The 13765-nt window shown below is 43.3% G+C and overlaps 1 protein-coding gene and 2 non-coding genes across 3 annotated transcripts; 1 reads left to right on the forward strand and 2 right to left on the reverse strand.

The window, feature by feature from the left end:
* Positions 1-981: 981 nt before the first annotated feature.
* On the reverse strand, positions 982-4108 carry LOC147432886 (uncharacterized). The gene is made up of 2 exons (XM_086492647.1): positions 2719-4108; positions 982-2557 (listed from the first exon to the last, which is right to left on the reverse strand). Exons 1-2 carry the CDS (start codon positions 3010-3012, stop codon positions 2327-2329), a joined length of 525 nt encoding a protein of 174 aa, XP_086348773.1. The 5' UTR covers positions 3013-4108; the 3' UTR covers positions 982-2326.
* On the forward strand, positions 2283-2407 carry LOC147432887 (U5 spliceosomal RNA). Its single transcript, XR_015185609.1, has one exon. It is a non-coding gene; the product is annotated as a U5 spliceosomal RNA (small nuclear RNA).
* On the reverse strand, positions 3957-4118 carry LOC147432888 (U1 spliceosomal RNA). Its single transcript, XR_015185606.1, has one exon. It is a non-coding gene; the product is annotated as a U1 spliceosomal RNA (small nuclear RNA).
* Positions 4119-13765: the final 9647 nt, after the last annotated feature.

Below are 13765 nucleotides of genomic sequence, written 5' to 3' on the forward strand. Positions count from 1 at the left end.
ATCTCAAGTTCAAGCAATTGCAAGAAAGGACAATACAATGGCAGATATGCTATGTAGGGCAAGGCATGAAGATGAATAGGAAATGATTGTTGTGGAAATCAGAGAAGCTGTATGAGGGATTAATGATAGGAATTTTATGTGCCATATAAATGTAACAACATTTTTTTTAATGTATCCCTTAGAATCATTTGTGATTGGACACTATTGCTTATGGATGTAGGATCAGTTAAAAATAGAACACTCTTTTTTACCTTCACGATAGCTGAATACTTTGAGTAATTTCACGCATGAGCTTATTGTCTAATGTCTTTAAATGTGACCTCTTAGCAAGGGGTTAATGAGAAATGAGAGTGTGTAGGCACACAATTAGAGAGATATGGTTTCAAATTAGGGGAAATTGATCACAATCTCGTATGCATGTTGGAGAGGGGGAAAGGGGGACACACCCAACACACAACACAATGCCTCACTATAGCCCAGGGTATACACAGCGCCCCAATCCACTAGAGTTTACCTTCAAAACTCAACACTACCCGCAAGCAAACCACCGCTTTCACACATACGTTTTGCAATGCACCAGAGAGACTCATTCACTCCGCTCCGCTCAATTCACAGCCTTCCACACTCATACAACCTCTCTCTATCTCTCTTTGCACGACTAACCTCGGGGGGGTAGATTGGACATAAAGATTGCATTTTTGGACGGCGATTTCTATGAGAAAGTTTATGTACCACATCCTTCTACTTTTGGGTATGAAAACAAGGTGTGTTGTCTCAAGAAGGTTTGGCATGGTTTGAAACAAGATCCACGTGCTTGATGTGAAAACATTCGTGCTTACTTGGTTGCACATGGTTTTAATAATGATCCAGCTGAGAGCATTTTGTATGTCAAGCATGCGAATGATGCATTTGCAATCATTTTGCTCTATGTTGATGGCATGTTGCACACCAGACCAAATGAGGGACATATTGATGATTTGAATGGCTATTTTGAAATGGTCAAATATGGGGTTGCCACATTCTTATTTAGGCATAAAATTTAAGTAAGTTCATGGAGATATTGTTTTGTGTCTGGCAATGTGTGCATCGAAACATTATTGAGTAGAGAGAGAGAGAGAGAGAGAGAGAGAGAGAGAGAGAGAGTAGAACCATATAGATAAAGGTGATAAGAGATGTAGAAATAGATAGAGAGCGAAAGATATATAGACGGAATGAGATGGCAAACATAGATAGAGAGAGAGGGAAGATATAGATATAGATATAAATAGATATAGGCTAATAGGAATGCAGAGATACAAATAGAGAGAGGTCCAGATAGAAGTGGGCGAATGGGGCAATGAGGAACAGAGAGGGGTAGAAATAGATAGAGATAGAGAGTAGTAGAATAAAGAGTGGCAAGGAGATGTGGAAATAGATGGACATAGGGATAGATAGAAAAAAGAGTATAAAGATATGGAGAGTCATATAGGGATATGTAATCCGATTAATTTATCCAAGTAGCTTCTTTTCCAATTGAATGGTCCCTTGATGGTGATGTTGATGAAGAGCTGATTCATAAGGCAACACGCGCAATAGAACCATGTATGCATTGTAAGACCAGGACCAAATAAGACAAGGAAAAGATTGAGCGAAAGAGACAGTTTGTGAAACTCCTATGAAGAAAGCAAGGGGGGGTGATAATTAAGATGGAGTCATAATCTTAGATTCAGTCTTTGTGCTTGTTTACTACCAATGCCAGCCTCAAGGTATAAAATGTTTGACCACTGTGTGCATTTATTCTCAAAAGAGTCAAAATTCCAATGTGCTAACTTGGAGGCAAGGAAAGAACTCCATCTCCACTATCCCTCTTCCCAAGACCTTAATATTGTGATTATTTATGCATCTTTTAAGCTTCTCTTACTACATAAGCCTATGCTCGATATACAGAGGCTTCACAATTGTCTCCCCATGAAGTCCCTAAGCAGCTATGGAGGTGGGTGGTACGATGATTCTTTCGAAGAGAGGGCCGCGCAACAGGCTCAACCATATTGGGTGCGCACTGCTGGCATAAAAAGTGTTGGCGACTTTACTCGCGCTCAGAGAGCATGTCGATGGGATGAAGCTGTCGAGGTAAGCAAGATTCGCTCCTATCCTCGGTGGGCCAAAGTATGCGGGGGTGCGTGCATATTGTCCCCCGTGGCATTTTCGAGACAACTGGCGAGGAGCACGGGCGTGATGATATCCCACATGCGGGGGCGCAGGGCCCATGGAGCAGGTACCCGGAGGTTACGAAGTAGAGGGCTAAGGTGCGGGTTGAGGACAGAGCGAACTATTCTTTCGCCTTTTACTAAAGTATACCGTGTCCACGGCCCAGTTGAAGCACCATACTCTGAATTTTTGGCAAGGGCTGCCTCCTTGTGAGGGGGCCCCTCTCAATCACACACCGTATGCAGATTCCAGAACGACTGAAGATGACGATGCCATAGAGCCAGCCTGAGCTTGCAAATAATGGCCCCCTTCCCTGCATGGCAAGGGCTTCCTCCTCTTCTCTCTGCCCCATCGAGCTTCCGATGCTCTTCTGTAAGACAAAGTCGCAACAGACAAACCCTTCAGAAATGGCCCCCTTCCATTGCTTGCCGCCGCAAATTTAGCACAGTTCTTTGGATCCAAACGGCGAGACCTTGGTCCTACACTAGTGGAGAAGGAAGTTGACTGTTGGCCAGCGGGGTGAGAGTTTACCTCCAATGCTTTTTGTGAAGTATTATTGTGTGGACAACTGCGGAGTTGTGGTACAAAAGAAGAGGATTTTTGTTGAGATGTGCTCGAGCATGCATCGAGAGCTATTGTGGACAAAAGAGTAACCACCATGACTTTGCGTCCTCGACAGACCCTAGTTGAAGGTGCGGGTTGATAGAAAGCCTGAGTCACGTCTCCCATTGTTGGCATAAATCCATATTGGCGCACTGAAGGTACTGCAAGGCAGTCTGATGATGCGGTTTCACCCGAGTTTTGGCCCGCTTGTTCTTTCCACATTGTATGATGTCTGATGCAGATAAATGTCACCTAAACCCATGACACTTGTGCTCTACTCTAAACGATGTTTAGGCACATGATAAATATCACCTAAACCCATGACACTTGTGCTCCACTCTAAACGATGTTTAGGCCATGTGCAGTGTGCACGCGCAATCTCACTCAGAGAAGAACCACAGACACCATAGCAAGCTATCGAACAAAGAGCACACACAAAAGATAACAGCAAGTGCAAGGCTAGACTTGAGAAAAAAGATCACAACACACAAAAGTCTCAAAGCTCAGTGGAACCCATCTACAGACACTGGCTGGCACCAAGGACTATCAGGATACCAAGGGGGTGTAGAGGTTTTACTGTGCAATGGAGACCAAAGCAACGAATGATAGGTACAATATCTCTCCTCGCTAAAGTGCTCATCCAAGGAGCCAGCTAGGCATAGTCGGTCCCCTACTCGAGGGTCGATGGAGTATGACCACATTTGCTGTGACCTCTCTCTCAATTACTGTATCACTATAATGTGGACTTACAGGTTGTCCCCGCCACACAACCAACCACTCACTGTCTCGATGAGACGGATACTCTACTCATATTGAAAAGACCTGCAGCCAGATATTGGCGCCTGGTGATGGAAAATATAGGTGAGCTCCAAGGCCTGCTATTTGCTGAGCTGCAAAATAGTTGGTACGCATACATATCCATGGCGATGAGGCCTTGTGTATAGAAAGAATAGAGTGAGGCGGTTGAGCCAAATCGATCACGACTAGGTCCTGCAAAGCCGCCGCTCAGCTGAAATCAACTAAACACCGATGATTCTCTGTCTTTAGTAGTCATGAGACAACTAAAGTTGAAACCAAGTGCAGCTCTTCCCCTTTCAGGCAGAGAAACTCCTGCACAGGCGGTGTCGATGTCAGCATCAATGGAAATCTTCACATAAGAGATTGGAATGGGGGCCGCGCGAACGCGAGCCCCCGCTGCCACAAATTATGACGTGCACTCTCCCGCAGAGGGGAGATGCTAGGGTGCGGCCCGTCCTCAGTGCAATGGAGGGGCCGACCCTAGGACATTGGCCTTCCTGATCACCGATTGACCCCGCCCAGGTATGTATGCTATGCCCCGGCACCCACGCCGCCTCTTATACCTGCGCCGCGCGCTGGCAGCTCTTATGGGTTAAATCCCCCGTTCTTCTTCCCTCCACCATCATGGTAGGCATTAGCGCCTGCATCATAAGGGTTTTTGGCCTAACATCCTAAACTTTTTTTCTTTTCCCACTTGAGCGCCACGGTAGGGAGAAACTTTATACCTACATATCCAACTGCGCATTGCTGTAACCTCTCAAGGTTGAGGGTTCGAGGCTCACGTGCTCCGCTTCTCCTGGGTGTCACTCTCTTCCCCATTGGGTAGGTTGTTCCCATGGCTGCCCCTCCTAAGCCTTTCGAGCAACGATTTGGCCATTGTGCTTGTGCCTGTGCTTGTGCTTGTGCCTGTGCCTGTGCCTGTGCCTGTGCCTGTAATATCACAACCAAAGAAAGGAAGCACCACTTTTACAAGGCATCTACGCCTTCCATTACTCTCATCCAAAACTAGACCTACACACTGCGCAAGAGGTGGAAGATGGCCATGGCTATCCCTCAAGCCTGCCTCTAGACCTACGCGAGGGGCAAGAGATCATTCTAACACGAGATGGCCAAGCCCACAAAATCCCTCCAGCCTCCCAGATGAGAGTTTGGCCCTATTTGCGACATACAAGAGACATTCACCACCCTCAAGCTCCTCTCACCAGGCAACAAAGACCAATACAAAGGGGCACCACCTAGTAATTATGGTGGACTAGGACGCATTACACGAGTAAGAATTAACAAACCACGCCTTCACAAACACAAACATCAACGCATAGATCGCATACATGTTTCCCCAAAAGCAATCTTCTCCTCAATGCCCCTCTCATGCCGCGCACACACAATCTCCAATCTTAGAAGTGAAGCTTGAGGAGGGAGCTTAAGGGAAGGGAAGGGTAGGGAGGGTTTTCCATTGTTTCTCTCTCTCTCTCTCTCTCTCTCTCTCTCTCTCTCTCTCTCTCTCTCTCTCTCTCTCTCTCTCTCTCGTACTCAAAAATAACAATGGCTTGAGAAGATACAGAAGAGGCTTGATCGACGCTAGATTGTGAAGAACGATGTGAGCAGAGAAAGGGAGAACAAGAAGTTTGGGGGTGAGTAAGTGCATGAAGGGAAGCTCTCTCTTTCACACTCTTTCCCTCGCTCTCATCTCAAGAAAAATCTCTCTCATGCTCTCTTAGGATCTCATCAAGAAAAAGCTCTCTCTCAACCTCGGCAAGGCAGGAGAGTTGTACAGGGTGGCAATTGTGCCTAACAATTGCAGATTGCTTCCAATGATTGGTAATTTAGGGGTTTCAGATCAAGGTGCATACCAACATTGGTGTATGCGATCGGGGTGCAACAAGGTTATCAAATATCATAAAGTTGAAAACTTTTGTTGTTTGTGGGCATCAAGTTTTCTTGTTTTCTATTGTTATTAACCGTAAATTTTGTTCTAATCCTTACTTATCTCTCATAATTAATCCATAATCTTCAAAAATACGCTCTTTTTAACTTGATAATCACCCCTAACTGCACTCATTCCTCTTGATTTGGGTCTCCATTGACTATATGTCTACAGCTAGAAGCCCGATGCTTTCTTGGTCAACCCTGGAGAATCGTGCACTCCGATAACGGTGGAATTGGATTCACTAGGTCAAGGATTTTCTCCAAGATCATATGGGTATGCTGAAACTTTCTCGTCAAAATGTTCGACAAGCATAGAATAAATACAAAAAGTACAATGATGAGGAATGTCGACAAGCATAGAATAAAATGTTCGACAAGCATAGAATAAATACAAAAAGCACAATGATGAGGAATGTCGGCAAGTAATCTTCATGAAAAGGGAAGAGGTATTTTTACGCGTGCCAAAACATTCAAAAACATTCAAAACTAGGCCTACATTTACATTATCTCCAAGATATTATGGACTTATTAAGATACCCAAGTGAGTGGGAGATATGGCTTACAAACTCTCTTTACTTGCACACTCTCATATTCTCTTGGGGGTACCATCGTAGCATAGCTCCAATGACCAACACGTAAATGTCAATTTTGAGTGATCAGCTACCCGGTTAGGGCATGGAAACACTCACACACAATTAGTGAGCTAATAATGACAATACGAATGGTGACTCTATGAGATGATCTTCTCGGCCTATGGAGGACCTAAACCACGAAGAATGGCACTATCCACATCCACTTCTCTTCACCTTAATCACACACTAATGATTGCAAGGATGCACAACATCACTAATCCCATCAAGCAACACATTAATCACAAGCACACACACATAGATCTATCAAACATCCACACTCCAATCAAAACTACATACACACACAAAGATAGAGGGCAATGACAAAATATTAGAGAGCAAATAACCACTAATCAATTAAGATCTAGCTAATCAAGCATCATAGAAAATTATAAAAGAGAATGAAAGAGGCATAATGAAAGAAAATTAAGCATTGATTAGTGTTAATCATGTCACATGAGCAAGGAGAAGCTCAAGGACTCTATAGCCGCACACCTCATGATCTCTCACTAGAAGAGGTCTCAACAAATGAGGCTAAGAACCCTAATTCCACTTACACACTACCTTACATACCTAAGGTTGAAGTCTGCAATATCCTGACTCCCAAGGCCTTTAGGCTCCACAACTTATTATATCTACAACCTAGGCACACTAACTCACATACTCTTTATAGCTTGGGACTCCCATTGAGCGGGGATGGAAATGGAGGGAGCTTTTTCCAGATTTTTCTCAACTAAGCAATTCAAAGAAATGCTCGCTTTGCTCCAAAATGTGTTTTTCGAGTGACCTTTTTTTAAAATCCCCCAGTCTCTCTTTCTCTCTCTTTCTCTCTCTCTCTCTCTCTCTCTCTATTGTGAGCACGGGCTTGCGCGAGTTTTCAATAGTTAAACACACACACACACACACACACACACACATTGGTACTTGTCTTTATATTTATGGTTAAAAAAAACTAAACTACCCCCTACTGCTGTCATCCTGGCTATGTATTTTCACTTAAAATATGGCTTTATATCTTTCCTAGCTACACTAAGTCGGTGTCCACCGTGGGAAGGAACCCCTATAGGGTTATGATGGTTGGAAGTCCTTAGCTGGCAGCTATTAACGTGGTTAAAAATTTCTTACTCTATAATTGGGCCTCACCTACCCTGCCTTGCTAAAGGCGCAGTAGCTTCTCTGCTACATGTTGTGGCTTCCTCAGGAGGAGTAGCACCTGGCCTACTCAGTGCTTGGGATGATAACGATTCTGCGCTGTAATCACCATGAGTGATTGTGATCTACCTTCTCCTATTTAAAGAGGTGAGGGTGCATTCTGCCCCTCACTTAGCCTTGTGTGTGTTTTACTTGCATAAAAGTTAGGACTGTGCATGTTTGTTCACTCTCTATTGTACCAATCATGGAGCTTGCAACTCAACCGACACAGGTTGGCTACTGTTTACTGAGCTTGATATTATGGTTTTCTCTCCTTTTTTCATACTTGTCTTAGGATAATATAAACAATCGGGCTTATTGGTTGGTGTACCCTGTCACTTAGCCTGGTAAGGCCCACTATGTTGGTTGGCTTTGCTTGACAGTTCGAGGCACTAGTGAATGTGTCGTATCTTGATCCCCGTCGCTTAGCCTGGTGAGGCCCACTGTGTGGGTTGGCTATGCTTGACAATATACGGTAATCGTTAAATGGTCTAACACTTTTGGGCAAGCTATGTTCCCGCAACTAGTTTTCAGTTCTAAGTAGCTCTGCGTAAACTATTCATTGGTTTGATTAAGTTATACCTTAAATATTGGGGTACGTTATAGTGGTTGTTGCCGCTTGACAATACAATACTCTGATGATTCAATGCATGGATAGAAGACGTACTGCGTTTGCATACTGCTCAAAAAAATCTTTTGGGGATGGGGGGTATACCCCGGATGTTTACTGGTATTGGACTATTTACTGTTACTAGTTGTAATGGGATTGGCCTATTAACTTGAGGGTAGCGGAAATTAGAGAGAGTACTTTTGTGAAACTACTTTGTGAGCATAGCGGCTGAACATAATTGATGGTAGAAACATAAACATAGCATTTAAGTTAACTTGGTATGAAGAGTACTTTGCAAGAGAGAGAAACTAGAGAACATGACAACAGTTAAGGACTAATTTATGTGGAGCCGGTCCCCCCTCCAATAGGCATTTGTATTATGATTTCTCCCATCAAGAGAGACTTGTTACAATACAATCTTTGTGTTCCTTGTGACCTAGGTGATGCAATGAAGATGGAAAGCTTCATGAATCACAAGCATAACATAATCTTTGTGTAAAGCTTTAACTATCCCAAGCCTCAGTCCCAAGACCTCAAACACCTTCGAAGGTGGAGAGAACTAGCAGGGAATGAGGTTAGGGGAGAGAAAAAAGAAAATTTTCATAGGATAAAGAATTATTTCCTCACTTATCATCACTCTTCTTGCTAGCATACATAATAGCATAGTACTGAAGATGGAGAAGATGGCAAGCTTAAGCATTGAAGCATGGCTCTTGGTTCGATTTGCATTCCATAGCCAAGAGTGTTGGTGTACGCTCTCAACCTCTCTACTTTCTTGGAGAAGGAGAGGGAGCTCTTGCACTTTGCACTTCACACAATGAGAATGTGCGTGACTGTGTGGGGGAGAGTATACCCCCTAAATAGGCCCCCTACTTGCTTTGGTCAACCCCCCTTGTAGCTCATGCTTGAAGCTCATTGGACCCCTCTAGGCCTAGCCAATGGCAAGCAAGAGTCATACCAAGCAACAAGGGTAGCCTTGGGAAAAGTGTCCCCCTTTCCCCTTTGAGAGAGAGGGCTTGATAAATGCTAAAATAATTAATTAAATCCACTAAATTTTCATTGGACACCTTGGAAGGCCAACCAATAGGCTTTAGGCACACCATGAGGGTAACCTAGATAGGGGCTTGACATGTGTCCTACTTGTCGCTTGGGCAAGGGGTGCCCTTTGAGCGGTCAAGCAACCACCCCACCTTCTTGCATGGCTCGCCCCCTCCTTGTAGGGATTCATTTTGACTTTTGTGCCACCTCAAGCCCCTCAACCTTGGGTTGAGTTCTCACCACAAGCTTGGCCCTTAAGCCCCTCAAACTCGGGCTGGGTTCTCACCTCAAGTACAACCCTAGCATCTCAAGCATGACAAGCACCTCAAGCATCTCAATCATCAAACACCTCAAGCATCTCAAGCATCAGGCATGTGAAGCACCTTAAGCTTGGGCCGGGTTCCCACCTCAAGCACAGCCCTAGCTTACCTAGGTTAAAGTACTTTTAACACTAACTATTGGAGGTCTTCAATGAAGCTAACCATAAGGTCTTATGCTCCATTGGTTAGCCTTGCTCTTTGATAGACCATCTCTCATTTGGGCCCCATTACCACTGGCCCCGTGTTGAGATAGATCTATAAGCACAATTCTATATCCTAATCCTTGTTCCCGTTTATTCCCACATTAAATGATCAACTTAATATGAAAAAATTGTTTGGATTGGTTAGATATTAGATTTTATGACATTACCTCTCGCTTGAAATCATAGTCGTTCTCGACTATGAGGTAGAAGAGATAAAGCCTTATTCAATAGTCAATCTTACTTCACGGGTAGAGGATCTTTTTTTACCCTACGACATCTTTCCAAGATGGATGACCAATCCATTTGGTACTTGGGAGACATAGCTGCCGCAAGCATGTTTGCTCTTTAGTCCATTTCATTCTCCCAAAGTAGAGTGAAAATTTCTACTTGGTGTTTGAGAGATGTCATCATCACAAACATGATTCTAAGCCTGCATACTATTTAAATTTGTGCACAATTAAAAAGAGGACTAGTCTTATAAGACAAAAACATGAGTCATTCAAAAGAAATTTGTACATTTGCTTACTCTAATGAAGCATTGTAAGCATTGACAAGGTTCATACTATCCTTAAGCTATATTTCTTGCATCCATCTAGCATCTTCAAAAGGATAATTTTTGAACTTAATAAGATACCGTCGGATAATCTTACCATGTCGTAGTACATTGTCTTCATGCCGAAGAATAGCTTCGGGTTGTAGCACCTCTTCTTGGTCTTCAACTTCGGGAGGGTCTTCAATAATTGGTTGACTTAGTGGCTCTCCTTTGTAGGGCTTGAGTAGGCTCGCATGAAAAGCATTGTGTATGAGCCAATGGTTGGGCAACTTGAGCTGGTAAGCCATCTCATTGATAGGTTTCAAGATTTGGAAAGGACCTTTTTGCTAGCTTAGCATAATACTTTTGATGGCCCGTCGGATTTTTGCCCGTGGTTTGTCTCAATCAAGCCTTAGGAAACGTAAGTAAGACGTAATCATTTTCTTTGAATGTTAAGGCCCTTTTGTGCTTGTCAGCAGCAGCTTTTTGCCTTTGTTGAGAGATGGATATAGTCTCCTTAATCTTTTGAAAAGAATATTGTAGGTCACGGCTATACTCATCGGCAGCAAAAATCTTCCCATGTACTTTGAGTCGCAAGGGACTTTTAGGTCTTCCCTCAATGATCTCAAAAGGTGCTTTTCCCGTAGAAGTATGTACAGTATTATTGTAGGCATACTCTACAAGAGGTAAGTACTTTTCCCATTGTGAGCATTGATCTACTTCTGTAACATAAGTCTTTAGTAGATCGAGTATCGTAAGATTGGCTATCTCACTTTGGCCATCCGTTTGTGGATGATAGGCCGAAGAGAAATTCAATCTTGTTCCTAGATTTTCAAAGAGACCTTTCCAAAAGTTACTGGTCATTCTAGGATCTCTATCTGACACGATGGATGTCGGTAACCCCTGGTGTTTGAAAATTTGAGATATGAAGAGAATTGCCATTTGGTGTGTCTTACTAGTCTTTTTGACAGGAATAAAGTGTGCTTGCTTGCTAAACCTGTCGACTATTGTCCATATTCCCGTATTCCCATGGATAGACTTGGGTAATCCAAAGATGAAATCCATGGATATACTCTCCCATGGTGAATTTGAGATAGGCAATGACTGGGGTAATTGTAATGGAATTTGCCTATTCAATTTGAGAATAGCGGAATTTAATGAGAGTACTTTCAAGAAATGATTTTGTGAGCATAGCGGGTAGACATAATTGAAGATAGCAACATAATCATAGCAATTAGTTAACTTGGCATAGACAATACTTTTGCAAGAGAGAGAGTTTAGAGAACATGACAACAATTGAGGACCGGATTTATGTGGAGCCGGTCCCCCCTCCAATAGGCATTTGTATTATGATTTCTCCCATAAAGAGAGACTTGTTACAATACAGTCTTTGTGTTCCTTGTGACCTAGGTGATGCCATGAAGATGGAAGGCTTCATGCACCACAAACATAACATAAACTTGAAGAAAGCTTTAACTATCCCAAGCCTCAGTCCCAAGACCTCAAACACCTTCGAAGGTGGAGAGAGCTAGCAGGGAATGAGGGTAGGGAAGAGGAAGAAGAAACATTTCGTAAGAGAAAGAATTAGTTCCTCACTTATCATACTCTTGTTGCTAGCATACATAATAGCATAGTAATGAAGAAGAAGGAGATGGCAAGCTTAAGCATTGAAGCATGGCTCTTGGTTGGATTTGCACTCCATAGCCAAGAGTGTTGGTGTAGGCTCTCAACCTCTACTTGCTTGGAGAGGGAGCTCTTGCACTTTGCATAGCACACAATGAGAGTGATTGTGAGTGTGTGTGGGTGAGTATACCCCCTAGGCACCCCCCTAGCTTGCTTGGGTCGACCCCCCCTTGTAGCTCATGCCTGAAGCTCATTGGACCCCTCCAGGCCTAGCCAATCACAAGCAGGAGCCATTACAAGCAACATGGGTAGCCTTGGGACAAGTGTCCCCCTTTCCCCTTTGAGAGAGAGGACTTGATAAATGCTAAAACAATTAGATAATTCATGTAATTTATCATTGGACCCCTTTGAAGCCTAGCCAATAGGCTTCAAGCAACACATGAAGGTAACATGGGTAGGGGCCTGACATGTGTCCTTGCTGCCTCTTCAAGATGGGCTTCCCTTGTGTGTGTGAGTGGGTGTTCTCTCTCTAGGCCCTAGGAAAAGGGCTCGCCCCCCCTCTTGTATGAATGCTTTTGACTTTTAGGTGATCAAGCACCTTACTCACCAAGCATGACAAAGCACTTGAACTAGGGGGTGTTCCCACAAGCATCTCAGGCAAGCTTCTCAAGGCACCTCAAGTACCTTAATCATGCAGCAAGTCAAGCACCTCAAGCATGGAGCCAGTCAAGCACCTCAAGCATCTTAATCAAGCACCTCAAGCATGAAAAACACCTCAAGCATGACAAGCACCTCAAGCAGGACAAGCACCTCGAGCTTGGGCCGGGTTCCCACCTCAAGCTCAGCCCTAGCTTACTTAAGGTCAAAAGGACTTTTACACACATTTATTGGAGGTCTTCAATGAAGCTAACCCTAAGGTCTTATGCTCCATTGGTTAGCCTTGCTCTTTGATAGACCATCTCCCTTTTGGGCCCCTTTACATTGGCCCCGTGTTGAGATAGATCTAAAAGCACATACCTATATCTTAACACTTGTTCCCGTTTATTCTCCCACATTAAGTGATCAATTTAATATGAGAAAATCATTTGGGTTAGTTAGATATTAGATTTTATGACATTACCTCTCTCTTGAAATCATAGTCGTCCTCGACTATGAGGTAGAAGAGATAAAGTCTTAGTCATTAGTCAATCGTACTTAGCGGGTAAAGGATCCCTTTTTACCCTACGACATCTTTCCAAGATGGATGACTAATCCATTTGGTGCTTGGGAGACATAGCTGCCGCAAGCATGTCTGCTCTTTAGTCCATTTCATTCTCCCAAAGTAGAGTGACAAATTCTACTTGGTGTTTGAGAGACGTCGTCATCACAAACATGATTCTAAGCATGCATACTAGTTAAATTTGTGCACAATTAAAAAGAGGACTAGTCATATAAGACAAAAACATGAGTTATTTAAAAGAAATTTGTACATTTGCTTACTCTAATGTAGCATTGTAAGCATTGACAAGGTTCATACTATCCTTAAGTTGTACTCCTTGCATCCATTTAGCATCTTCAAAAGGATAATTTTTGAACTTAATAAGATACCGTCGGATAATCTTACCATGTCGTAGTACCTTGTCTTCATGCCGAAGGATAGCTTCGGGTTGTAGCACCTCTTCTTGGTCTTCAACTTCGGGAGGGTCTTCAATAATTGGTTCAATTGGTGGCTCTCCTTTGTAGGGCTTAAGTAAGCTTACATGAAAGGCATTGTGTATAAGCCAATGGTTGGGCAACTTGAGTTGATAAGCCGTCTCATTGATAGGCTTCAAGATTTGGAAAGGACCATAGTATCTTTTTGCTAGTTTAGCATAATACTTTTGATGGCCCGTAGGATTTTTGCCCGTCGTTTGCCTTAATCGAGCCTTAGGAAACTTGAGTAAGACTCAATCATTTTCTTTGAACATTAAGGCTCTTCTGTGCTTATCAGCAGCAGCTTTTTGCCTTTGTTGAGAGATGGCTATAGCCTCCCTAATCTTTTGAAAAGATTCTTGTAGGTCACGGCTATAGTCATCGGCGGCGAAGATCTTCCCATGTACTTTCAGTAGCAAGGGACTTTTAGGTCT

Source organism: Adiantum capillus-veneris, chromosome 20, assembly GCF_014529385.1.
Source record: "Adiantum capillus-veneris isolate H3 chromosome 20, ASM1452938v2, whole genome shotgun sequence".
In the NCBI taxonomy this organism is placed as follows: Eukaryota; Viridiplantae; Streptophyta; class Polypodiopsida; order Polypodiales; family Pteridaceae; genus Adiantum; species Adiantum capillus-veneris.